This window comes from Oncorhynchus mykiss, chromosome 2 (assembly GCF_057628025.1).
Source record: "Oncorhynchus mykiss isolate SJ-2025 chromosome 2, ASM5762802v1, whole genome shotgun sequence".
Lineage (NCBI taxonomy): Eukaryota > Metazoa > Chordata > Actinopteri > Salmoniformes > Salmonidae > Oncorhynchus > Oncorhynchus mykiss.
Window position 1 is genome coordinate 46,109,292 of NC_143023.1, and position 27,479 is coordinate 46,136,770.

Below are 27,479 nucleotides of genomic sequence, written 5' to 3' on the forward strand. Positions count from 1 at the left end.
TATGTTACTGTAGGCAATCTGCTGCCTCACATGTGGAGGGCATGGAACAGCGGTTAATATTGGAAAAAGTTTTTAAATAGAGTTAATTTCTTTAATTTCGAGAGTTACTTGATGAAGGTACGTGTTTTGGAAACCTCAGAATTTGCTGTTTCTGATACCATATAGGAATCAAAATGTCTTACCTGAATGTAACTCTATGGGAAGATAAATGAAAGTTAATGACTGCCGGTGAATGAGGGGTGTGGCGGAAATTTTTGTTTCCACTTAAAACTGCTTATGACGCTAATTCTGTTTGTGATATCAAAATTCTAACAACATACAGAGCCTTCAGAAAGTATTCACACCCATTGACTTCTTCCACATTTTGTTGTGCTACAGCCTGAATTTAAAATGGATTCAACTTTTGTGTCACTGGCCTACACACAATATCCGATAATGTCAAGTGGAATTATGTTTGTCGAAATGTTTAAAAATGAATTACAAATGAAAAGATGAAATGTCTTGAGTCAATGAGTATTCAACCACGTTGTTATTGCAAGCCTAAATAAGTTCAGGAGAAAAAATTTGCTTAACAAGTCACATGACATCTGTCGAGCAGTGAAACACAGATTCAATCACAAAGACCAGAGAGGTTTTCCAATGTCTCGCAATTTTTTATATATTTTTTTATTTTACTAGGCAAGTCAGTTAAGAACAAATTTACAATGACGGCCTACCGGTGAACAGTGGGTTAACTGCATTGTTCAGGGGTAGAACGACAGATTTTTACCTTGTCAACCTCGGGGATTTGATCCAGCAACCTTTCAGTTACTGGCCCAACGCTCTAACCACTGGGCTACCTGCCGCAAAGAAGGGCACCTATAAAAAGCAGACATTGAATATCCCTTTGAGGATGGTGAGCACCCTAACAACAGAGAACCCTTACAACGCAAGAGTGTATTTTATCCCTGGAATTCAATCCAGATTAGGATGGGATTCCTTTGGCTGAACCTTGCACTCTGCGTCCTTGTCGAATCCAAACAACCATATGTACTAACAAGCGGATCCCCAGTGGATATCTTCCTGCGCTGCGAACCAGAGAGTGTACATCCGCATAGACGCTGAGAACGTGTACCACAAACACATTCCCCCCAGCGCACACTTGAGTTGGGCTGGGACTGATTGGACCGGACAAGCAGTTAAAGGTTCACCCTTTTTGAATGTTATATTGTTTTTGTGCATCTCTGCATGATGTTCTATCGATTTCCTGGGTCATTTCATGTTTTCATGTGTATCTGAGTTATTGGTGTTCAAGCAGGCAGAAATCCGTCCAGTATGACATAGCACTGTGTTAGTCGCTCTCACTACACTGGAAGTTAATAGAATGACTTTTAGATAGCGAAAACGTCTATCATACATGTCAGATTTCAATACCGGCATATGCCTTAACGGGAGGGTGTATTTTTTCGAATGAGCCATGGACCATATTTTTGCAATATTCCTACCTCGAGAAATGTTTCATTTTAAAGGAGCGTCTTGCACATTTTTCATATTTGTCTGCCTCTTCAGTCCAGGGTGCATTGCATAGTCCAGTTGCCAGAGATGTTATGGAAAGGAGATAGGAATCCACAGAATGAAGGAATGTATAATGCACCACCCAGCAGACAGTTGACCAATCGCGTTAACCTGTCTACGATACTGGTTCCCAATTGGGAATCAACCCTCCCACGTGCAGCTGGAACGGTGGCGCATGGAACGCAAAAATATTCTTAAAAATATTTAACCTCCACACATTAACAAGTCCAATAGCTCAAATGAAAGATAAACATCTTGTTCATTTAGCCAGCAAGTCAGATTTCTAAAATGTTTTACGGCGAAAACATAGCACATATATATGTAAAACCATCCACCAGACACAGCTCATTTCAATAGCCAAAACATGCAATCAACAAACGCAGGATTAAAAAATAAATCGCTCACTAACCTTTTGAAAATCTTCATCAGATGACAGTAATATGACATATTACACAGTACATATTTTTTTTTTTCAATAATATGCCATTTATATCCATAAATGTCCATTTACAGTGAGTTCACCTTCAGAAATTACTCAAAAACGCCCGCAGGAAATCTATGTAGCGCGGCAAGATAACGTAAAATAGACATCATAAACTTTGACTAAATATACATGTTCTACATATAGTTAGAAAGATACACTGCTTCTTTATGCAACCGCTGTGTTAGATTTATTTTTAACGTTACAGAAATCGCACACTATTCCATATTGTGAGACAGCGCTCAGTTCCAAGCTACATTTCCACGTAATGTTGGAGTCAACAGAAACACAGATTTAAGCATAAATATTCCCTTACCTTCGATGGTCTTCGTTCAGAATGTTCTGGAAGGCTTCATACTTACCCAATACATCGTTTGGTTTCAAGTCTTGCGTCTTTGTATTAGCTACTGCTAATAACATCAGCTGAAATGCACCCAAAACGTCCTCTGGTCCGGATAAGTTGCGCATCAAAACTTCAAAATTACACATTATATGTCGACTAAACAGGTCAAACTAAGTGCAGAAGCAAGCTTTATGATGTTTTAGACGTGCAAAACAAACTTCAATTCAATCGCCCATCGTCTGCCCTTCTCTTCAGTGCTGGAAACAAAGGAATGACTGTGACCAATTCGCGCCCATACGCACAGCCTATTCTCTCGTGGCACGCACTAATTTCACTCCCATAGGGTCAATTCTCGCGCGATTTGAACGGTTTGAAGCTCTAATGAAAGAGGACATCTAGCGGAAGAGATAGAAAGTGTCCCCAGAATCATAGCTGGTTGGGAGGGGTGGGGGCATGACGTCAAAGTTGCTCCAACTTTCATGGCCACAGAAACTAGTTTGGAAGAATGCCTGCCCTGTGAGTTCTGCTATACTTACAGACATAATTCCAACGGTTTTAGAATCTTTAGAGTGTTTTCTATCCAATAATAATTTTTATTTGCATATATTAACAATTTTTGAAAGATTTTTTTTCCAGTTTACTAGGGGTACCCAATCTCTCCAAAGGGGGCGTATATCTGCCATATCCTCAACAGGTTTTAACGTTGTCATGCTGCGTCACACGGTTGCTCAAATCAAATCAAATGTTATTGGTCACATACACACGGTTAGCAGAGGTTATTGCGAGTGTAGTGAAATGCTTGTGCTTCTAGTTCCGACAGTGCAGCAATATCTAAAAAGTAATATCTAACAATTCCACAACAAATTCCCTAATACACACAGATCTAAGTAAAGGAATGGAATATGGATGAACAATGACAGAGCGGCATAGGCTAAGATGCAATAGATATTATAGAATAGAGTATTTACATATGAGATGAGTAATGCAAGATATGTAAACATTATTAAAGTGGCATTATTAAAGTGGCCAATGATTTCAAGTATTTATGTAGGCAGCAGCCTCTCTGTGCTAGTGTTGGCTATTTAACAGTCTGATGGACTTGAGATAGAAATTGTTTTTCAGTCTCTCGGTCCCAGCTTTGATGCACCTGTACTGACCTCACCTTCTGGATGGTAGCGGGGTGAACAGGCAGTGGCTTGCAGTTGTGGGCGGTACAGTTGCCGTGCCAGGCGGTGATACAGCCCGACAGGATGCTCTCAATTGTGCATCTGTAAAGGTTTGTGAGGGTTTTAGGTGGCAAGACAAATTTCTTTCTTCAGTCTCCTGAGGTTTAAGAGGCACTGTTATGCCTTCTTCACCACACTGTCTGTGTGGGTGGACCATTTCAGTTTGTCAGTGATGTGTATGCCGGGGAACTTAAAACCTTCCACCTTCTCCACTGCTGTACCGTCAATTTGGATTGGGGGGTGCTCCCTCTGCTGTTTCCTGAAGTCCATAATCATCTCCTTTGTGTTGTTGATGTTGAGTGAGAGGTTATTTTCCTGACACCAACTCCGACAGCCCTCACCTGTCTCGTCATTTTTGGCAATGAAGTCTAATACTGTTGTGTCGTCTGCAAACTTGATTGAGTTGGAGGTTTTCATGGCCACACAGTCATGGGTGAACAGGGAGTACGGGAGGGGGCTGAGCACGCACCATTATGGTGCCCCAGTGTTGAGGATCAGCAAAGTGGTGTTGTTGTTTCCTACCGTCAGGAAGTCCAGCACCCAATTGCGCAGGATGGAGTTGAGACCCAGGGCCTCAAGTTTAATGATGAGCTTCGAGGGTACTATGATGCTGAATGCGGACCTTTAGTCAATGAACAGCATTGCATAGGAATTATTCTTGTCCAGATGGGATAGGGCAGTGTGATGGTGATTGCGTCGTCTGTGGACCTATTGGGGCAGTAAGCAAATTGAAGTGGGTCTAGGGTGATATGTAAGGTGGAGGTGATATGATCCTTGACTTGTCTCTGAATGTTCTTCATGATGATAGAAGTTCAATTACCTTTGCATTCTTGGGTACATGAACAATGGTGGCCATATTGAAGCATGTGGGGACAGCAGACTGGGATAGGGAGAGATTGAATATATCCATTAACACACCAGCTAGCTGGTCTGCACATGCTCTGAGGATGCGGCTATGCTGGCGTTTGGGCCGGCAGCCTTGCGAGGGTTAACACATTTACATGTCTTACTCACTTTGGCCTTGGAGAAGGAGAGCCCACAGTCCTTTTTAGCGGGCCGTGTCGGTGGCACTGTATTATCCTCAAAGCGGGCAAAGAAGGTGTTTAGTTTGTCTGGAAGCAAGACGTCGGTGTCCTTGACGTGGCTGGTTTTTCTTTTGTAGTCTGTGACTGTCTGCAGATCCTGCCACATATGTCTTGTGTCTGAGCCGTTGAATTGAGAATCCACTTTGTCTCTATACTGGCATTTCACTTGTTTGACTGCCTTGCGGAGAGAATAACTACACTGTTTGTATTCGGCCATATTCCCAGTCACCTTTCCATGGTTAAATTCAGTGGTTTTCACTTTCAGTTTTGCGCGATGCCGCCATCTGTCCACTATTTCTGGTTAGGGTAGGTTTTAATAGTCACAGTGGGTACAACATCTCCTATACACTTCCTTATAAACTCACTCACCGAATCAGAGGAAACATCAATATTATTCTCTGAGGCTACCCGGAACATATCCCAGTCTATGTGATCAAAACAATCTTGAAGCGTGGATTCCGATTGGTCAGACCAGAATAGTCCTTAGTCCGTGAACTTCCTGTTTGAGTTTCTGCCTATAGGAAAGGAGGAGCAAAATGGAGTAATGGTCAGATTTGCAGAAAGGAGGGCGGGGAGGGCCTTATATGCATTGCGGAAGTTAGAGTAACAGTGGTCCAGTGTTTTTCGAGTGTGAGTGTTACAGTCGATGTGCTGCTAGAATTGAGGTAGCCTTGTTCTCAAATTTGCTTTGTTAAAATCCCCAGCTACAATAAATGCAGCCTCAGGATCTATGGTTTCCAGGTTGCAAAATGTCCAGTCATGTTCCGTGAGGGCCGTCGTGGTATCGGCTTGAGGGGGGGATATACACGGCTGTGACAATAAGTAAAGAGAATTCTCTTGGGAGATAATACGGTCGACATTTGATTGTGAGGAATTCTAGGTCAGATGGACAAAAATACTTGGGTTCCTGTATGTTGTTACAATTACACAATGAGTGTTTAATCATGAAACATACACCCTTCTTCTTCTTCCTGGAGAGATGCTTATTCCTGTCGGTGCGACACACTGAGAATCCAGGTGGCTATACCGACTCCGACAGCATATCCCGAGAAAGCCATGTTTCTGTGAAACTGAGTATGTTACAATCCCTGATGTCTCTATGGAAAGCAACCCTTGCCCTATTTTGGTCTACCTTGTTGTCTAGAGATGGGACATTAGCGAGTAATGGGTGGTGTGGGTGGTGTGCGCGCATACGAAGTCTGACCAGAAAACCGTTCTGTCTCCCTCTTCTCCGGCGGGGTAGTTTTTGGTAGGCCTCTGGAATCAGTTTAAATGCCCTGGGTGGTGCAGACAAAGAATCTGCTTCGGGAAAGTCGTATTCCTGGTTGTAGTGCTCGCTCTGATATCCAATAGTTCTTCCCGGCTGTATATAATAACCCTTAAGATTTTCTGGGCTAACAATGTAAGAAATAATACATAAAAAACAAAATACTGCAAAGTTTCCTAAGGACTAGAAGCGAGACTGCCCTCTCTGTCGGCACCATCTTTAAGGGGAAAATAGACATGTTTCTCAACATATACACTGACTTTGAGAAGAGATTGCGTGACTATTAGCTTAGCAGCCCTATCCCCCTGATAGATCTTCTCATAGTCAGTGTATATGTTGTGAAACATGCCTATTTTCCTTGAAAATACATAATGTCACGATTTCAAAGCTTTAGGATATTACAGATAGCAAGTTAATTATGTCAGATCTCTGAAAAGATTTGTAATGTTGTACTTCTTGTTGACGAAATATGTGCTAATGTTGTGTTTTTGAGCTAGCACCCAATAGATTCCCATTCACTCCTTGAAGAAGAGCGCTCCTTGTCCCAGAATCGCTCAGTATGCACCGTGCGGCCCATTGGCGTAGCATGGGCAATGTTTCCCATCTCCTCAAAAGTATATCTGCCGATGCGAATATCAGGCTCCACTCTGTGAGGCACATCAATCTGTCGATTGAACATGGTGGGATTGTTTAGGCGATTTTACAGTCAACTAGCTACTTTACATGCTGATATTGTCTTTGCTATTATTGTGTGTAGCTATGTTTGCTTGCTAGCTAGCTAGCCAGCCAGTCCTTAGAAAGAGCATTGCATTGTGGATTTTGTGGTCGACTTGAGCTACAACAATGTTTCATATTGCTACCAACCTTGTTGTAATGCTAAAATGAAAAATTTGTTCACAAACACTATTGTTCTCACATATTAGTGTTATTTGGCACTATAAATTAAAGGAATGAGTGGTTTTGGGTGGATTTTTCCTTTAAGCATGCCCTGCTAGACACCGATCACATGTTGGCACAACTTAAAAAATTCACCAGGATTAGCAGAGCCCAGACGCGATTCTTTTGAGTTTTACTCTCAATAGGGGCAGCGGTAGGGACACTCCTCTTTTTAGGTACCACTGCCATCAATACAGTCAGGCTGGCCACTGTCAAAAATAATGTTAGAGAACTAACAGATGAGCTGGCCCTAATCCAACAACAGCTGAAGGCCCAGTCACTTAGGTTGCAACATGTGGGAAAGAATTTCCAAGACACTATTCTTAAACCCTTATCCAGTGATGAGCGCTGCCGTGCAAGACTGACAACCAGGGATAATGTGACCACCATTTAGGTGGAGATGGTAGAGACATGTGGCTTGTTAACACACCATTCACCTCCGCACAGAAGGTTGGTGGCATCTTAATTGGGGACGACGGGCTCATGGTAATGGCTGGAGTATAGGTGGAAGGGTATCAAATACATGGTCTCCATCTGTTTGATGCCATTCCATTTGTTCCGTTCCAGACATTATAATGAGCTCTCCACTCCTCAGCAGCCTTCACTGCACCTCCAATTCCATGACCTCCTGTAGGACCGTCATGACTCAATCACCCAACATGCCATTCCAAACTAGACAGTCTTTGTTAATAAGCCAGAGGGACTAATTGTCCACATAGAAGACCTAGCGCTGTACCAGCTCCCCAGGGATAGGCTGGACACAGAGATTGAAATTGCGAAGCGATGTGAAGTGCACTCTTGAACCTACTGCTCAAGACCAAATTCTTTGAGGGACAGATGGTCGTTGATCTTAGTCTTCTTAATCACGGCCTGATAATCAGTCCCGCTCATGGACAATGCCTGACAGTATTTTGAATGCTACCATGATCCTTGGTTTCATTGCCCGTGGCATGTGCTCTTACTACTTTCGTAAGCACACACACGCAATGGTGGATGTGATGAGGACTTATACTAGAATCTCTAGTGTCGGGCCTGAGTTAATACCAATCTTTGGTCTGCTAGTGTGGGTTCCTGAGACCCTATAACTGTTACAGCTTCTGCTTCCCTAGCTGCTTTCCCAGAGGTCTCCAGGTCAGCACTGTAGGCCTCCCTAAGGTGATGCCCCTGGGCCTTATGACCTTATAAGTAATCAACAATTTGTATTAATGCCAGGCACAACTGGCTGAAATGACCTTTTTGCATCTACCTATCAATTTTGAGATTTGTTGGTGTTTTGGTCCATTATTTAAAAAAAGTATATTTTCTTTATTTTATCACACTACTGTCATCAACATTTTTATGCATTTTAACCACTTTAAAATGGACATTCATCAATCATTTTAAAGCTCACTGCATTCAATTAAGCATAATGTAAAAGCCCATTTCACAGAGAGTGTTACAAACTGGACTATATTTAGTAATTTATTTTAAAGAGAGGGTGATTGGGTCTAATTAGGCGTTTGGCACTATGAATTCAGTGTACTTGTCTTTAATTGCCATTTCCCAACAGTCCCACACTGTAATGATCCTGTGTGTGTAGCTGGTGTAGAGAGTCAGGCGCAGGACAACAGAATTGAGTAATCAGCGTATTTTACTCAAAATACAAAAAATTCACAGCAACATAACGAGCCCAGAAAAAGGACCGATGTACAAAGAACAATCACTCACAAACCAAACATGGGGAACAGAGGGTTAAATAATAAACAAGTAATTGGTTGAGTGAAGCCAGGTGTGAAAGACAAAGACAGAACAAATGGAAAATGAAAAATGGATCGGCGGTAGCTAGAAAGCCGGTGACGTCGACAGCCGAACGTCGCCCGAACAAGGAGAGGGAGCGACTTCGGCGGAAGTCGTGACACACAACGCCAACTGATTTTTCTCAGCTTCAGAAGCATCTGCATTCAGCAAATATTGTGTGGTTATCCTTAGATATTTTCTCCAGATTTACCCACAGGGCATTGTTGATATGTTATAATTTTTTATTCTAGATAACATTTTCTTTGAAAAAATGCTCAAACAATGCATTTTACGTGCATGTCTTTAGTATTTAAGATTTTTTTTTAAGTATTAATCCATAATCTGCGCTGGACAAGTCCGGTCCTGGAGTGTTTTAACAAATTGAAACTCAAAAATGTAGGCATCCAGTCTCCAGAAAAAGATATTTGCACGATATGCAAATATGCACATATTTAATGGAATAGTGGCTCGTTTGCATGTTTTAATACAAAATTTAAGAAAAGTTGTAATACAAACAATTATTATATTTGATTATTTACATTTACATTCAACTGGTAAAAGTTGTTTGTGATATGAATAACGGAAAAAAACGTACCTTATGAGAGTGAGGACTTAAGCAACACACCATTTAAGTAGGATCGCCCTAGGCAGGGCACATTAGACAAATGTCCTAATAGAGTCCTTTAGCCAAATGTATGGATGATATAAAAATAAATGAGACAAATGAGACAAAACAATATGAGAATATTGTCCCTACTGGAAGACGAGGAAAAGGAGACCTTTCCAGCTACATGATCAAGCTGATATCGGAGGAGCTTAGCGTGGATGTATCACTTGAGGATCTGGAGCAATGCCATCGGACCGGTGTGAAGCAGAAGAACATTAAGTACTGTACCCTCGCATGGTAATCTTTAAGCTGTGGAACTATCAGACCAAAGTCAATATTCTGAAGGCACTGTGGGAAAGGAGATTAAAATCCATGGCCAGGCCATTTGAGTTGTCCAGGATCTGTCTGCTAAACTGAGAAAAAAACGTAAGAATTTCATTCTGATCAGGCAGTCACTTGAGGTCTCAACTCTGATTCCCTGAGTGCTATGGGTATGGAAGGGAACACAGAGGCTGGAGTTCACAAGAGCGGATGAAGCCCTGAACAGGCTTCAGGAAACGTTTCCAGTTGAAAGAGAGCCCAATGCCCTCAGGAGAGGAAGAAACAGAAAAAAGCATACAAGGCTACATACAGTTGAGACAATATTCTTTACCCCTTCTCCCAATACAATCTAGATTCTATTGTCCCCCAAAAAATATAAATGCAACAATTTGGCTGACTTACAGTTCATATAAGAAAATCAGTCATTTCTAAGAAATTCATTAGGCCCTAATCTATGGATTTTACATGACTGGGAATACGGATATGCATCTGTTGGTCACAGATACCTTTAAAAGAGGCGTGGTAGAGGCGTGGATCAGAAAACCAGTCAGTATCTGGTGGGACCACCATTTGCCTTTAGGCAACGCGACACATCTCCTTCACATAGAGTTGATCAGTCTGTTGACTGTGGCTGTGCGAAGTTGCTGGATATTAGCATGAACTGGAAAACCCTGTGGTACACGTCAATCCAGAGCATCCCAAACATGCTCAATGGGTGACATGTCTGGTTCGTATGCAGGCCATGGAATAACTGGGACATTTTCAGCTTCCAGAAATTGTGTACAGATCCTTGTGACATGGGCCGTGCATTGAAACACAAGGTGATGGCGGAGGATGAATGGCACGACAATGGGCCTCAGGATCTCGTCACGGTAACTCTGTGCATTCAAATTACCATCTATGAAATGCAGTTTTGTTCGTTTGTCCGTAGCTTATGCCTTCCCATACCATAAAACCCCGCAACCATGGGACACTCTTCACAATGTTAACATCAGCAAACCGCTCGCCCACCAGATGCCATACGCTGTCGGCCATCTGCCTGGTACAGTTGAAACCGGGATTCATCCGTGAAGAGCACACAAATATGTAGTCTATCACCTTCTATGCCAGTGGCCATAAAGGAGAGCATTTGCCCACTGAAGTCAGTTACAACGCCAAACTCCAGTCAGGACAAAACCCTGTTGAGGACGACGAGCACACAGATGAGCTTCCCTGTGACGGTTTCTTTATTATTTTTGCGATCAACATTTTATTTTATTTCATATTACACAAAATATACAAGGCAGGATTACATTACAAGTATTTGCTGACATGACAACACTAATATACAATACAACTATTTACATACTGTCAGAAGCCCATTAATTGAGTACACATATGTCAGGAAGGAAGTAGGGTTTACAATATTATTCTCAGGAAAGAAAATGTTATCCCCCCATTCTCTTACCATGTAGTGTAGGTCCATAGCTTGGTCAAGAGTTGTTGATATCTGATAGAGATGTACATTATACATCCCCATGCATTAACTGTATTTGCCCAAGCTTTGTTTATCACGGCCACTGATCGCTCCATACGAACAATATCTTGAAAATATGATGAACATGTTTGAGTCAAGAGGATTGGAGGGGTAATCCAAGCACTAATCATAACTGTTTTAACCCCGCATAAATTATTTATTTCTGAACCAGTTGCAGTACAAATGAAGAGTCATCATTGAACAAAAATAAAAGTGCATCTTTGTTTACAGGGAAACCCATAATTTTTGTAAGGAACTGTGGAACATGTGACCAGAATTGGGACACCACAGGACATTCCCAAAACATGTTACCCTTATCCGCCCACAATGGGTACACAAAAGGTTTATTGTTTGTCAGCAGGTTATGGTTATGCAATATAGAAGAAGATTCACAGAACTTCTTAGTGTTGCCTATATGTTTCTCAGCGTAGTACCATATTTGTAGTGAGTTGGAAATAATTTAACCACATTTTTTGAATGCTGTTTTTACCTTGATACCGGATTTTTTTTTTATATGTAAGTCTATGCAGTGCAACAAGTGCTTCCTCTATGTCTCTCCAAGAAGCTGCAATAGAATCATTGCAGAATACTCTCAAGGATTTTATTTGGCAAGATCAGTAATGTAATTTGTAATCTCGAAGAAATGAACCTCCTAATCCCTTTAACCGCGTAAGAGTATCATATCGAATGTGTGACTTTTTATCATTCTAAATAAACTTTGAGGTCATGACTTTAATTCCTCAAAGTATTTTGTCAGAGGAGATATAGACAACATAGAGAAATACAATTTCATTTCATCAAATACAAGTACATTCATTTTTTTAATAGAAATCTTACCTTGTAATGAGATTTTAAGATAGGGCCATCTCTGCAAATCAGGGGTGATCTCCTCTTTTAGTTTTACATAGTTCCCTCTGTAAATATGGTGGGTATGCATATGCCCAAATAAATAAATTCTGCCTCATGCCACTGCACTGGAGAATGCAGTATGCAAAGTAATTAATTTCGCAGGGCTATTAAGGGGCACCAGTATAGATTTCCCTGTTTTTTTATATCCAGAAAATTAACCGAACAGAGTAAATCATTTCAGAATCTGTGGAAGGTAAATTGAGATCTGAGAAATACAATATCATCATCAACATAGAGGGACAATTTATGCAGAGTACCTTTTAATATTGATGGGTGAAATAAGTGGGTTCAATCTAATCACTTGGGCAAGGGGCTCCAAAGACAGGGCAAAGAGCATTGGTGATAATGGACATCCTTGTTTTGTGGAACGTTGTCTTAGATATAATTTTTCCTGTCTAGAAAACTGCTTGGGATGCAGAATACAATGTTTGTAACATGGAGATAAATTCTTTACCAAAACCACAGAACTCCGAAACACACCATAAATAGTTCCATTCTAGCCGGTCAAAGGATTTTTCTGCATCCAAACTAAAAGGTGCAGCAAGGACTAGGTCGTTTTCGGACTCATGATATATACACATCTAATATTGTCTGAGGTTAAATTACCCTTTATAAACCCAGTTTAATCATAGCTAATTAGATTTCCTACAAGCAGTTCCAATCTGATGACAAGTATCTTTGCAAACAGATTGAGTTCTGTTGTATTAATGCTTAAGGGTTTTTGCAGGTGATACGGTTATGACTGTTCAGAATGATGAGAAGATGACTGTTTAATGATGAAATAGATATACCTTTATAGAGATTAATTCGGGAGATGGTAGCTCTTTAAACAACCTCTTCTGTGGTGCCCCAAATCATAATAAGTTCATTGTTACATGATTAATTTAATCGGGTAACAATTAAACATAGTTGATTAAATAAATAACAGTCATCAGATTAATGAAAGTAAAGTCACGACACATCTTAGAGTGATTTATAACCATAGTTACAAATACAAAACGTTCTGTATCATCATTATCAGAAGCCTCAACCTGAACACAGTTTTCTATCAAATAATATTTGTGAGCGGACCAAGTAATTGGGCGTCACTCTAAAGCGGGAAGGTGGAATAAACGAGTCAGGAGTAGGTTTTCTTGATTGAACACAGTTCTCTATTGAGGGCATTTGGTCAACACAAACACTCCAACATAATCAATGAAAATCTTCCAAGGAAAAACATACATCTTCTTCTCCAGATGAAACAGGAACACAATAGGATTATCTTTAAACTACAACAAAAGTCACGGGACTGTCACCGTCTTAGTGGTTCTTCCTGGATCGCCTCTCTCTCTCTCTCTCTCTCTCTCTCTCTCTCTCTCTCTCTCTCTCTCTCTCTCTCTCTCTCTCTCTCTCTCTCTCTCTCTCTCTCTCTCTCTCTCTCTCTCTCTCTCTCTCTCTCTCTCTCTCTCTCTCTCTCTCTCTCTCTCTCCCTCTCTCCCTCTCTCCCTCTCTCCCTCTCTCCCTCTCTCCCTCTCTCCCTCCCTCCCTCCCTCCATCTTCCAGAGATAGTTTTCCCCTCCTCCCTGTGCTGGTTCCATTCTCTCTCTTATAGGGGAAGGAGAGTATGTCATTAGTACCGTCAGCTGTGCTTAATTGCCTCTGGTTACTTTGTCTCCCATGCCTTGTTGGGGTACTATCCGTGAGCCCAGCCTGCCCTCTGGTGGTCCTTCCACATATTAAAACACCTTTCGTTTTGTTAGTGGCTAAGAAGTGAGCAACACATTTAAAGTATCTGTTTTGGATTCTATAGACATCAGAATGTTTTAGGTGGGTTTCTTGTATAAGGGCAATATCAACGTATTTACATCTGATGTATTCTAAGCATTTGGTACACTTGATAGCGGAATTTCAACCATGGGAATTTAACAACATTAAGATGAGCTCACGGTTCATTAAAAACCTTTGTCATATAGAATGTATGGATAAGTGTATGACAAAAACCAACAAGAAAATACATTTAAAAAACACCTGTTCAATTACAAACAGGAAAATATTTGCGCACCATTATACATATTTCTGAACAAACTCTGACAGCTGGGGTTTAACAATAAAATAAACAAAAAGAGTAACCTCCCACAAGTCGGGAAGTCTATAGCTTGTCTGGTAGGAACTCAAATTCTCAAATCAGGAGGATCCAAAACAGGGATACACGTCCCAAGTCCTGTCCCATTATGTCAGCCACTTGTTTTTATCCAACATGACATAAATACGTGGCAAAATTACTTTTCACAGAACACGTATCCTTAAGATATTTAATTTCTCCCGAAAGCAGTTCCTCCAGGGATTCCTTAACTGCTTGTTTGACCATTGCCTGTATCAAAGTTTGTTGATTCAAAGCCTTCAATGTGGCAGAGTTGGTTGTATCCTCAATGGTCTTAGTTGGCTCAGTGTCTTTGTTTGAGATGCATTTAGGCTTCCCTGTGCCTTGAGTGTCCTCGGTTGCATAGGTCCATCTTATTAAGCATTTTGAAGGTTCAGAGGCCAGTTGCCAGGAATTTATTACGGCTTTTGGTCTTTAGAGACCTCAGAACTACACAAATCTAGAATTGGGATGGAGTGACTGGGAGGACATCAGACACTTGTCTGGGGTGTGTGTGTGGGGCCTCCACTCATCCCATTTCACCCCAAGTACACCCCCACTAGCCACTATACCTTCATTTTTAAGGTAAAACAAACCAACCACAGTACCTAAGTGGCTTAAGTGGTCTTTCTTCAAATGCATGTACAATGTATGTATCCACATACTGTGTTTAGTTTTACCATTAGGCGAAAAAAAGGCAGTACAGATATGTACTTTGCTTTATTTTGTTTTTCTGTGCATTTCTTTGTGTCTTGATACATGTCTGCTCAGCCCACATTCCCATACTCTATATATGTAATGTTTACAATAACTATGAATTTATACTATGATGATCCCATTCTAAGGAATGCCCACCGCTCTCAAATGCCATATCTGCTAAAAATGTTTTACTTTGTTCTTCAATAATAGATGGAACAGATAAGGTTAACTTTGATTCTATACAAGTAAAGAACAACACAATCCAACTTATCACATGGAATGTGCATGGGCTCCATGATGGGGTAAAAAAGCATATGGTTCTCGAACACTTAAAGTCAGCAGATGTGGTTCTCTTGCAATAGTCAATGTACATAAACAAATTATAATTCTTGAACATTTAAAGAGGAGTCTGCCAAAAGGCACCTCAAGGACTCTCAGACCATGAGAAACAAGATTATCTGGTCATGTTTTAAGTGTAAAACTAACAATGACTCAATAACCCATGCCTTCTGGGAATCCTATGAAGTCTAAAACTTGTGGGCGGAGCTAGAATGTTGGCCGTCAGAAGTATTACAATGTTAACTTACTTTTAATCCGTCTGTCTGCATATTTCAAGACATAGCATATGGGGGTGTAGTGAGATACCCAATGGACTGGACGATTCTCTTCTCATCACTCATCTTGACAAAACGTATACTAAACTTGGAAATCATTAAATCCACCATTATTAACACAATGGAAAAAACAAATTATTTATTATTGAAATAGCATGGGTGACCTGGGAGACTGAGAAAAACTAATTGGTACAATTTAAGGCCATGTGGCAAACAATAATGCAGGCAATAGGGATGGGGTTGTGAGCATGCAGATCTGGGCAAATGAGATGTAGTCATTGTTTGTGTGCATCTGTAAATTGATGTTCGTATATGTATGTTTGTATCTGGTTTAAAAAATAAAAATGAAACACTTTTTTTGTAAATTATATTATCAAGAAATACATTTTAAAAAGATTCACGCTTGGGGACCATTAGAGATATTTGAAACTCACGTGTGAAAAAGTTAATTGACTCCCGATTCTCATCTGATTCTTGAAATAGTCCAACTGGGATTTCCAGAAAACCTGGGAATTTTGGGAAAGTTACTGAAATTTTGCGACCATAGTCCTCCAATATTTCCTCATCTTAATTAAATCACTTATTGATGTAAATGTGTTTGCTTTGCATCCCAAATGGCACCATATTCCGCATATAGTACTCCACTTTGACCAGCTCTGGTCAAATGCGGTGAACCATAAAGGAGCAGGGAATTAAACTCTGGACTCCCGCGTATCAAGTGGCAACACCACTATACTAACACTACCCTCTATGCTGTTTCCTCAGAGGGGGTAAGAATGAACCCGAACCAGAGCAGCCTGTTCCCAGGAAGGTGGCTATACGGAGCCTGCCATCTACAGACGACATAGATCCGGATGTACTGGACAGCATGCATTCTCTGGGCTGCTTCAGAGACAAGAACAAACTGATGAAGGACCTGCTCTCGGACGAGTGAGTAGTGAAGGAGGGATGGATGGAGGGGTGAGGAGGGAGGAAGGGGGGCAAGGAGGCTGGAACAAAGGGGGGTGGGAGAGAGTGAGGAAAGATGGATGGAAGGGATGGGGAAGAGGGAGTGAGAAATGATGGAGGTGGGAGAAGGGGGGGAGGGGAGGACAAATTAGGATATGGTGGGAGAACAATGGGGGAAAGAAGATCAGAGAAAGATGGATGAAGGAAGGAGACAAGATTAGATGAGATGATAGGGTGGTGGATGGTACAAAATGAGAAGGGACATAAGAGAGAAAGGACAGGAGAAGAGAGGAGAGGACCATAAGGACTCAAGGACATGAGCACAGAAGGCAGAGGAGCGGAGAAAGAGGGAAGGTTGTTGAATGGAGGTGTGAACATTGGGGAAGGTGAGCGGAGGAGAGGGATAAAGGGAAAGGGGAGAGGGGAATTGTCTCTAAGCTCCAGAGGCCTTGGGTTCTTATGAAATCCTTTGAACCTGTTGCTTTGGATGTCAGCAGACATACGTCACTTTGCTGTTATCACACGACTTTGGCAGCAGTGCTTAATACCACCTGCTTGCACACCTCCACGTAACAAGCTCCTGGGTCACACTGTTTCTGCACTGCAGGGTTTGTGTGTGTGTGAGTGCAGGTGGGAGATAGAGAGAGAGTGTGAATGTGTGTGTTTGTGCTCATGTGAATGAATACCTTTAAGCATTTGTGATATAGATAGTGTAGTGCGTGTGTTTGTTTCACTGTTGGAGCATTTTAGAGCGTCACAAATAAAGCAAAGCGGCGATGCCTTTAGGGCAGGGGTTGTGTGTTGAGATTGTGTTACCTATGACCTTCCTAAGGGCCTGTGAAAGTTTCAGTGTGGTTCTCTGAAGGTTTAGTTATGATTCGCTGTGAAGGGCCCATGCATCATCCCTAAAGTTACCTTTTTTCACATTTCAAGTGCTCTTCAGTTTTCTGTTATCTCTCCTCTTCATTTTCCTTTCTTCCCCATTTTATTATTTGCCCTCTCTCATTCGTTTCTCACCCTTTCTTCCGTCCTCTTCTCTCTTTCCTTACTCTTTCCTTTCTTTATTTCCCTTCTCTCCTCTCTACTATTCTTATCATCTCTCTGCTCTCTCTCTCCTCCTCTGGGTCTGAAAGCAAAAAGATAGTCGGAAGCGTTAATTCCATTTATTCTTCTTTTCTTTTTTAGCTGAAGTTGCAGGTCTTCATCTATCGCTGCATTCCCCAGACCCTTCCGTTTTATATGCCATATTACAACCAGGGCTCTGAGTTTCACAGCCAGAGGAAATCGATCCTTCGTCTGGACAGGCCAGAAAATGTGACTTGTCACCTCCTATGCAAATGAGGAGTCAGATTTCACATACTCCATCTCAGCTACGGGCGTAGAGTGGCATCTGAAACAGGATACTGAGCTCTTTCACAGAGTGTACAGCATTTGATGTTGCACCGTTCACAGAGCATTCTGTACATGAAAATGTCAGTCAGAACAGGTCCAGAATATAAGGGCACAAGGTGAGACCCAGATGCAGACACAGGAGGCAGATGGTTAGCGTCCAAGATGTTTATTAACAATCCAAAAGGAGTAGGCAAGAGAATGATCGTGGACCGGCAAAAGGTCAAAACCAGTTCAGAGTTCCAGAGGTACAGAATGGCAGGCAGAATGGTCAGGCAGGCAGGAATGAAGTCCAGAAAAACAGGCAAAGGTCAAAACCGGGAGGACTAGTAAAATAGAATAGAAAAGCAGGAGCACGGAAAAAACATGGTGGTTGACTTGAACATACAAGACAAACTTGTACAGAGAGACAGGAAACACAGGGATAATACACTGGGGGAAATAAGCGACACCAGGAGGGGGTGGAGACAATCACAAGGACAGGTGAAACAGATCAGGGCATGACACAGAATCATTACATTTTCAGATAATTTTTATTTAACTGTTATATGGTCATAGCTGGAGCTGTTTCAATGTGCTAATTGTGGTTGAAAAAGACATGCGTGAAATTGACAGATGAATTAACTCAATGTGCATTGAAGACGTTGTACGTAATGAGCTTGGAGTGGCTGAATTGAAAAAATATACAGTGGGGAGAACAAGTATTTGAAACACTGCCAATTTTGCAGGTTTTCCTACTTACAAAGCATGTAGAGGTCTGTCATTTTATCATAGGTACACTTCAACTGTCAGAGACGGAATCTAAAACAAAAATCCAGAAAATCACATTGTATGATTTTTTTATGATTTGCTTGTTTGAAAATATATAATTTTATCGATGTCTAGTGAGGTAATAAAAAGTATATTTTCGTCTGTCATGGAGCATGAAGTCTTTAAAGGAGTGACAGTTGCTCCATTGAGATTATTGGCTGCTATTAGCTATACACTATTAGTTTTGGTTTATGTAGTATCAACCAACCTGATCCTCCACTTTTTGCTCAGATCAATCCCCTTTTGTCATCTTTCTTCTGCTCTGCAGAGATAACCAGGAGAAGATGATCTACTTCCTGCTGTTGGACCGTAAGGAGAGGTACCCCAGCCACGAGGACCAGAACCTGCCCCCACGCAATGAGATTGGTAAAATAAAATGACCACGCCCAAAATCACAAGACAGTAGCAATTGTAAAATCTATGTTGACGGTGAATCTTCTCACAGAAAGGTTCTCACAGAAATTTTCTCACGGAAATGTTGACGGTGTTAACTCACGGAAATGTATTACATCAAGCACTATGGGAAGAAGCCCTCCCCACCTGATTCAACTAGTCAAGGGCTTGATAATGAGTTAAATGAGGTGTGTTAGCTCTGGAATATATCAAATACATGGGGAACCAGGGAGAGGTTTAAGTGTGCGCTAATGCATGTGCTTGACTGTCAAACTGCACTGTAGCTAGTGTGTGATCTTCTCTCTCTCTATCTCGCTCTATATACAGTATATATATCCTTTCTCCCCTCTCTCTGTCTCACTCCCCCTCCTCTCCTCAGACCCCCCCAGGAAGCGTGTGGACTCCCCCATGCTGAACCGCCATGGCAAAAAGAGACCGGAGAGGAAGTCTATGGAGGTGCTGAGTGTCACAGACGGAGGCTCCCCCGTACCCGCCAGAAGGGCCATCGACATGACACAGCACGGACAGAGGTACACAACCACACAGGAACAGAGGTACACACACAACCACACCCATGCACACACACACACATATACAGCACACATATACAGCACACATACAGTACACACACTTTGAATGTGTTTGACCATGTTTCCCTATCCCATCACACCAGCACCCATCAACTCTGCATGGCATCATTGAGACACCATTAGTCTCTTACCATCTCCACTCTTCAATATTTTGGATATTGTAAATTGACAAGATAGTGGTAAGACAGCAGACAATAGGGCTAGTTCTATCAGTGAGCAGTGTTGTGGTCTGACACACAAACATGTACACAAGCATGCACGCACACACACACACACACACACACACACACACACACACATAGGCAAACTGACAGATGGACGGACCAATGTCCGTCCATCCATCCGTCTGTCAGTTTGTCTATGGGTGTGTATGTCATCAAAGCAAAGGGTGGCTATTTTGAAGAATCTCAAATATAAAATATATTGTGATTTGTTTAACATTACTTTGCTTACTACATGATTATATTTGTGTTATTTTGTAGTTCTGATGTATTCACTATTATTCTACAATGTAGAAAATAGTAAAAATAAAGAAAAACCCTGGAATGAGTAGGTGTGTCTAAACTTTTGACTGGTGCCATATGTGGATTTTACATTGGAAAAACCTGCACATTATTAAGGGGAAAAAATACATTTTAGTTTTACAAAAATTATAACTAATTGTAATTTGGATATCATCTGTTTTGGTAATTTTTTATTTCAGATAGTATTATATACACACTGCCTTCTGAAAGAATTTAGACCCCTTGACTTTTTCCACATTTTTTTAGCTTACAGCCTTATTCAAATATGTATTCAATAATTGTTTTCCACTCATCAATCTACACACAATACATGACAGAGCAAAAACAGGTTTTTAGAATTATTATTGAAATATCACATTTACGTAAGTATTTAGACCCTTTACTCAGTACTTAGGTTGAAGCACCTTTGGCAGCGATTACAGCATCGAGTGTGCTTGTTAATGACGGTACAAGTTTGGCACACCTGTATTTGGGGATTTTTTCCCCATTCATCTCTGTAGATCCTCTCAAGCTCTGTCAGGTTGGATGGGGTGCATTGCTGCACAGCTATTTTCAGGTCTCTCCAGAGATGTTTGATCGGGTTAAAACCTCTTGGGGCCAGGGGGCAGAATTTTCACTTTTGGATAAATAGCGTGCCCAATTTCAACTTCCTGCTACTCATGCCAAGAATATAAGATATGCATATTATTCATAGATTTGGATAGAAAACACTCTTCTAAAACTGTTTGAATCATGTCTGTGAGTATAACAGAACTTATGTAGCAGGCAAAACCCCGAGGACTAACTGTTCAGAATTTTTATTTTATTTTTCTCTCTCTGTTCCCTGACTTGTTATTGCCAAGGGATATTTCATAGGAACTTGTTTTCAGTTCCTACCGCTTCCACTGGATGTCACCAGTCTTTGGAATTTGGTTGAGGTTATTCCTTTGTGCAATGAAGGAGTAGGCCAACTCGGAACTGGGTACACTTTTGTGAGTTGCTTAAGACGTGAAAAGTGGCGCTGGTTTGTTTTCTTTCCTGTATTGAACACAGATTGCCCCGTCTACAATTTGATCGATTATTAACATTTAAAAATATTTTGGCAAAGTTAATAGGCAACTTTTGAAATATTTTGTAGTGACGTGGCATTTTTTGTAAGCTGTTTTTTTTCTGGATCAAACACGCTTTATAAATGGACATTTTGGATATATATGGACGAACAAAAGGACAAATTGCGATGTTTATGGGACATATTGGAGTGCCAACAAAAGAAGCTTGTCAAAGGTAATGCGTGTTTTATATTTTATTTCAGCATTTTGTGTAGCGCCTGCAGGGTTGAAATATATTAACTCCTTTGTTTACTGCTGGTGCAGATGGTGCAGGGTATCAGATAATAGCTTCTTATGCTTTCGCCAAAAAGCATTTTTAAAATCTGACATGTTGGCTGGATTCACACCGAGTGTAGCTTTAATTGAGTATCTTACATGTGTGATTTAATGAAAGTTTGAATTTTATAGTATTTTATTTTAATCTGGCGCTCTGCATTTTCCCTGGCAATTGGCCAGTTGAGACATTTGCGTCCCGCCTATCCCTAACTAGTTTTAAAGTCCGGGATCTTGCTAGGCCACTCAAGGACATTCTGAGACTTGTCTCAAGCCACTCCTGCGTTGTCTTGGCTGTGTGCTTAGGGTCGTTGACCTGTTGGAAGGTGGACCTTCTCCCCAGTCTGAGGTCCTGAGCGCTCTGGAGCAGGTTTTCACCAAGGATCTCTGTGTACTTTGCTCCGCTCATCTTTACCTCTATCCTGACTAGTCTCCCTGTCCCTGCCACTGAAAAACATCCCATAGCATGATGCTGCTACCACCATGCTTCACCATTGGGATGATGCCAGGTTTCCTCCAGACGTGACACTTGACATTCAGGCCAAAGAGTTAAATCTGGGTTTCATCAGACCAGAGAATCTTGTTTCTCATGGTCTGAGAGTCTTTAGGTGCCTTTTGGCAAGCGGGCTGTCATGTGCCTTTTACTGAGGAGTGGCTTCCGTCTGGCCACTACCATAAAGGCCTGATTGGTGGAGTGCTGCAGAGATGGTTGTCCTTCTGGAAAGTTCTCCCATCTCCACAGAGGATCTCTAGAGCCCTGTCAGAGTGACCATCGGGTTCTTGTTCACCTTCCTCACCAAGGCCGTTCTCCCCAATTGCTCAGTTTGGCCCAAGGCGGCCAGAACTAGGAAGACAAGTGACTAGTACTGAGATTGAACCCGCTATCCTCGGTGGGTGTAACAAAAAAACTGTCTTAAATGGTAACAAATCTGCCCAATTAGCTGTTCGCTTTCCGTACACCCACTTGTGTTGATACGCCTATTTATGTTGACAAACATGTTCCAGCAGCTATGTTGAGTTGCAGTTACCCCAGACTCCTCTTTTGCTTAATTTGGGCTCCCGACTGGCGCAGCGGTCTAAGGCCAACTGTATCTCTGTGCTAGAGGCGTCACTACAGACCCTGGTTCAATTCCAGGCTGTATCACAACCAGCTGTGATTAGGAGTCCCATAGGGCGGTGCACAATTGGCCCAGTGTCGTCTGAGTTAGGGTTTGGTCGGATCAAATCCCCGAGGTGACAAGGTAAAAATCTGTCGTTCTACCCCTGAACAATGCAGTTAACCCACCGGTAGGCCGTGATTGTAAATAAGAATTTGTTCTTAACTGACTTGACTAGTAAAATAGAAAATAAATAAAACATTTGATTTCAATGTTTTTAAATTTAACATCCTTCTCCCCTTATTACAGGGCTGAAGCTAAGCTGAGCTGTGTATGGGGAGAAGGATGTTGGTGAGAGAAGTCAGTGTGGGTTTCTGGTTTATCTATGTCTTGTGCGTTTTGTCATATCCTTGATTGAACAGTATTCTCTGCTGGGGGAGGTGTGTGGTTGTTAGTTTGTGCACAAACGTGTGCGTGCGTGCGTGTGTGTGAACGTAACTTTATCTCTCCCCAGCAGCAAACTTTTATCGACAGTTTTGAGAATCAGGAGAACTTTACATCAGAGTGTGTCAGAAAGAAGACTGGCTTTGAAACATATATTATGACAAGCCAAATCTCGGCGTGTACACTGACGGAAGAGAAAGATAAGTATTTTGGAATGGAATGCATTTTAACTCAAGCTACATAGACGAAACAATACATATTTTAGTATGATCTGGATATATTTTTCTTGCATGAATGACCAATTCATCTTGTATATAATAAAGTGGGCTGGAAAATCTTTAAAAAATCACAGAAACACAGCTTCATCTTAATCCTGAAGGTGTGCGAGGAGAAATTGAGGAGAGGTTGATTGATTGATTTAATTTATTAGACCATTTAAGAGAATACATAAGGGAGCTTCAGCCGGTGATGCCTCCACATAATTTTTTTTTTTAAATCATCAAGGATAACACTATATAGCTTAAAAGCTTATTTCCATTGTGGTCCTTTTGTAAAGAGAAGAGGATGCAGCAAGGTTAGGCAGAAATTGAAGCGACAAGAAACAATGACAGACAAAATTGTTGTTTGTTATTTAACATGAGATTATAAGTACAATTGCCTTTCCTAATAAAAAACTATGGACAGGTACATCTCCCTTGTTAATACTATGGGGGAAAATATACAGCTGTAATATATAAATGTGTTTTTTTTTTGTTTCGTTTCGCCGTTTCTTACAGTGCCTTGCGAAAGTATTCGGCCCCCTTGAACTTTGCGACCTTTTGCCACATTTCAGGCTTCAAACATAAAGATATAAAACTGTATTTTTTTGTGAAGAATCAACAACAAGTGGGACACAATCATGAAGTGGAACGACATTTATTGGATATTTCAAACTTTTTTAACAAATCAAAAACAGAAAAATTGGGCGTGCAAAATTATTCAGCCCCTTTACTTTCAGTGCAGCAAACTCTCTCCAGAAGTTCAGTGAGGATCTCTGAATGATCCAATGTTGACCTAAATGACTAATGATGATAAATACAATCCAACTGTGTGTAATCAAGTCTCCGTATAAATGCACCTGCACTGTGATAGTCTCAGAGGTCCGTTAAAAGCGCAGAGAGCATCATGAAGAACAAGGAACACACCAGGCAGGTCCGAGATACTGTTGTGAAGAAGTTTAAAGCCGGATTTGGATACAAAAATATTTCCCAAGCTTTAAACATCCCAAGGAGCACTGTGCAAGCGATAATATTGAAATGGAAGGAGTATCAGACCACTGCAAATCTACAAAGACCTGGCCGTCCCTCTAAACTTTCAGCTCATACAAGGAGAAGACTGATCAGAGATGCAGCCAAGAGGCCCATGATCACTCTGGATGAACTGCAGAGATCTACAGCTGAGGTGGGAGACTCTGTCCATAGGACAACAATCAGTCGTATATTGCACAAATTTCGCCTTTATGGAAGAGTGGCAAGAAGAAAGCCATTTCTTAAAGATATCCATAAAAAGTGTTGTTTAAAGTTTGCCACAAGCCACCTGGGAGACACACCAAACATGTGGAAGGTGCTCTGGTCAGATGAAACCAAAATTTAACTTTTTGGCAACAATGCAAAACGTTATGTTTGGCGTAAAAGCAACACAGCTCATCACCCTGAACACAACATCCTCACTGTCAAACATGGTGGTGGCAGCATCATGGTTTGGGCCGGCTTTTCTTCAGCAGGGACAGGGAAGATGGTTAAAATTGATGGGAAGATGGATGGAGCCAAATACAGGATCATTCTGGAAGAAAACCTGATGGAGTCTGCAAAAGACCTGAGACTGGGACGGAGATTTGTCTTCCAACAAGACAATGATCCAAAACATAAAGCAAAATCTACAATGGAATGGTTCAAAAATAAACATATCCAGGTGTTAGAATGGCCAAGTCAAAGTCCAGACCTGAATCCAATCGAGAATCTGTGGAAAGAACTGAAAACTGCTGTTCACAAATGCTCTCCATCCAACCTCACTGAGCTCGAGTTGTTTTGCAAGGAGGAATGGGAAAAGATGTCAGTCTCTCGATGTGCAAAACTGATAGAGACATACCCCAAGCGACTTACAGCTGTAATCGCAGCAAAAGGTGGCGCTACAAAGTATTAACTTAAGGGTGCTGAATAATTTTGCACGCCCAATTTTTCAGTTTTTGATTTGTTAAAAAAGTTTGAAATATCCAATAAATGTCGTTCCACTTCATGATTGTGTCCCACTTGTTGTAGATTCTTCACAAAAAAAATACAGTTTTATATCTTTATGTTTGAAGCCTGAAATGTGGCAAAAGGTCGCAAAGTTCAAGGGGGCCGAATACTTTCGCAAGGCACTGTATGTATAACATTGCTCTGGGGAGGCGATTGAGTGTGTTGGACTTATGTTAAAGTGCCCTTAATATGAATACACAACCATGTCTTGGTTCATTTGGAGGTTTGTTGGGGTGAGCATTCACTCCGTGTCAGAGTCATGGAGAAAAATAACTAGATGAGGAGAGAATGAGACAGAGAAAGGGTAGATAGAAGACTCTTTTTCCATTTTCCTTGAGGTCCTGAGTCCCCTCAACTCGAACTCTCACTCACACATGCACACCTACAAAGACTGACAGACAGGCCGACAGACAGACACAAACAAACACAGCCCTCAATTTTTCGGACCCCTTGTCTCAGACCTCCTTTGGTTCTATTACCACTGACCATTTACTTTGGTTCCGTTGTGTTTTTGAAGACTTCATGCCCCCTTCCCAGAACCTCTTGTACTCATTCCATCCCCCACAGTGCACCACTACACCCCTGTGGATGTGTTGGATGGACCTCAGATGCAGCGATTTGTCACATACATACACACACCTCCACAAAGAGTGTATGGGAAAAGTTTGGACTTGAGGAGTTTCCCAGACAAGGTATCAGTACAAAACCCAGCCACACACACACACATTTTGTCTCCAGTATAAGCCCTAACTCTCCATACAAGGGCCCTTTGTTTCCATTTGGGAAATGACAGATTGGTTAGCTACAGAATGTGTTTTTACCCCGACAAACACACACACACACAAACAAACGGGAAATATTTTTGTACAGAAGTGGATGTAACACCTGGACAGCCTGAGTATTATGAATGCTATTCATTGACTACAGGTCAGTGTTCAACACCATAGTACCCTCAAAGCTTATCATTAAGCTAAGGATCCTGGGACTAAACACCTCCCTCTGCAACTGGACCCTGGACTTCCTGACGGGCTGCCCCCAGGTGGTGAGGGTAGGAAGCAACACATCTGCCACACTGATCCTCAACACTGGAACCCCCTAGGGATGTGTGCTCAGTCCCTTCTTGTACTCCCTGTTCACCCACGACTGCATGGCCAGGCATGACTCCAACACCATCATTAAGTTTGTAGACGACACAACAGTGGTAGGCCTGATCACGGACAATGACGAGACTGCCTATAGGGAGGAGGTCAGAGACCTGGCCTGGTGGTGCCAGAATAACAACCTATCCCTCAACGTAACCAAGACTAAGGAGATGATTGTGGACTACAGGAAAAGGAGGACCGAGCACGCCCCCATTCTCATCGACGGGGCTGTAGTGGAGTAGGTTGAGAGCTTCAAGTTCTTTGGTTTCCACATCACCAACAAACTTGAGTGGTCCAAACACACCAAGACAGTCGTGCAGAGGGCACGATAAAGCCTATTCCCACTCAGGAAACTAAAAAGATTTGGCATGGGTGCTCAGATCCTCAAAAGGTTCTACAGCTGCAACATTGAGAGAATCCTGACTGGTTGCATCACTGCCTGGTATGGTAATTGCTAGGCCTCCGACCGCAAGGCACTACAGAGGGTAGTGTGTACGGCCCAATACATCACTGGGGCTAAGCTGCCTGCCATCCAGGACCTCTACACCAGGCGGTGTCAGAGGAAGGCCCTAAAAATGGTCAAAGACCCCAGCCACCCCAGTCATAGACTGTTCTCTCTACTACTGCATGGTACGTTTTTACCCCCAAGCCATAAGACTCCTGAACAGTTAATCAAATGGCTACCCGGACTATTTGCATTGTGTGCCCCCCCAACCCCTCTTTTATGCTGCTGCTACTCTCTGTTTATCATATATGCATAGTCACTTTATCTATACATTCATGTACATACTACCTCAATTGGCCCGACCAATCAGTGCCCACGCACATTGGCTAACCGGGCATTCTGCAATGTGTCCCACCACCTGTCAACCCCTCTTTTACGCTGCTGCTACTCTCTGTTTATCATATATGCATAGACTCTTTAACCATATCTACATGTACATACTACCTCAATCATCCTGATTAACCGGTGCCTGTATGTAGTCTCGCTACTGTTATAGCCTCGCTACTGTATATAGCCTCGCAACTGTTATTTTTCAATGTCTTTTTAC

At 41.7% G+C, this 27,479-nt stretch overlaps 1 protein-coding gene across 4 annotated transcripts in view; it reads left to right on the forward strand.

The window, feature by feature from the left end:
• Positions 1-27,479, forward strand: part of brsk2a (BR serine/threonine kinase 2a) — a 527,560-nt gene that overhangs the window by 442,684 nt on the left and 57,397 nt on the right. For 3 of the 4 annotated variants that reach the window (XM_090200985.1, XM_090200982.1, XM_090200992.1), the window contains exons 10-12: positions 16,219-16,383; positions 18,869-18,966; positions 19,373-19,547. In XM_090200985.1, the coding sequence (XP_090057111.1) occupies positions 16,219-16,383; positions 18,869-18,966; positions 19,373-19,547 (438 nt within the window). The remainder of the gene's footprint in view (positions 1-16,218; positions 16,384-18,868; positions 18,967-19,372; positions 19,548-27,479) is intronic. The other variant, XM_090200998.1, reaches the window with a different exon arrangement.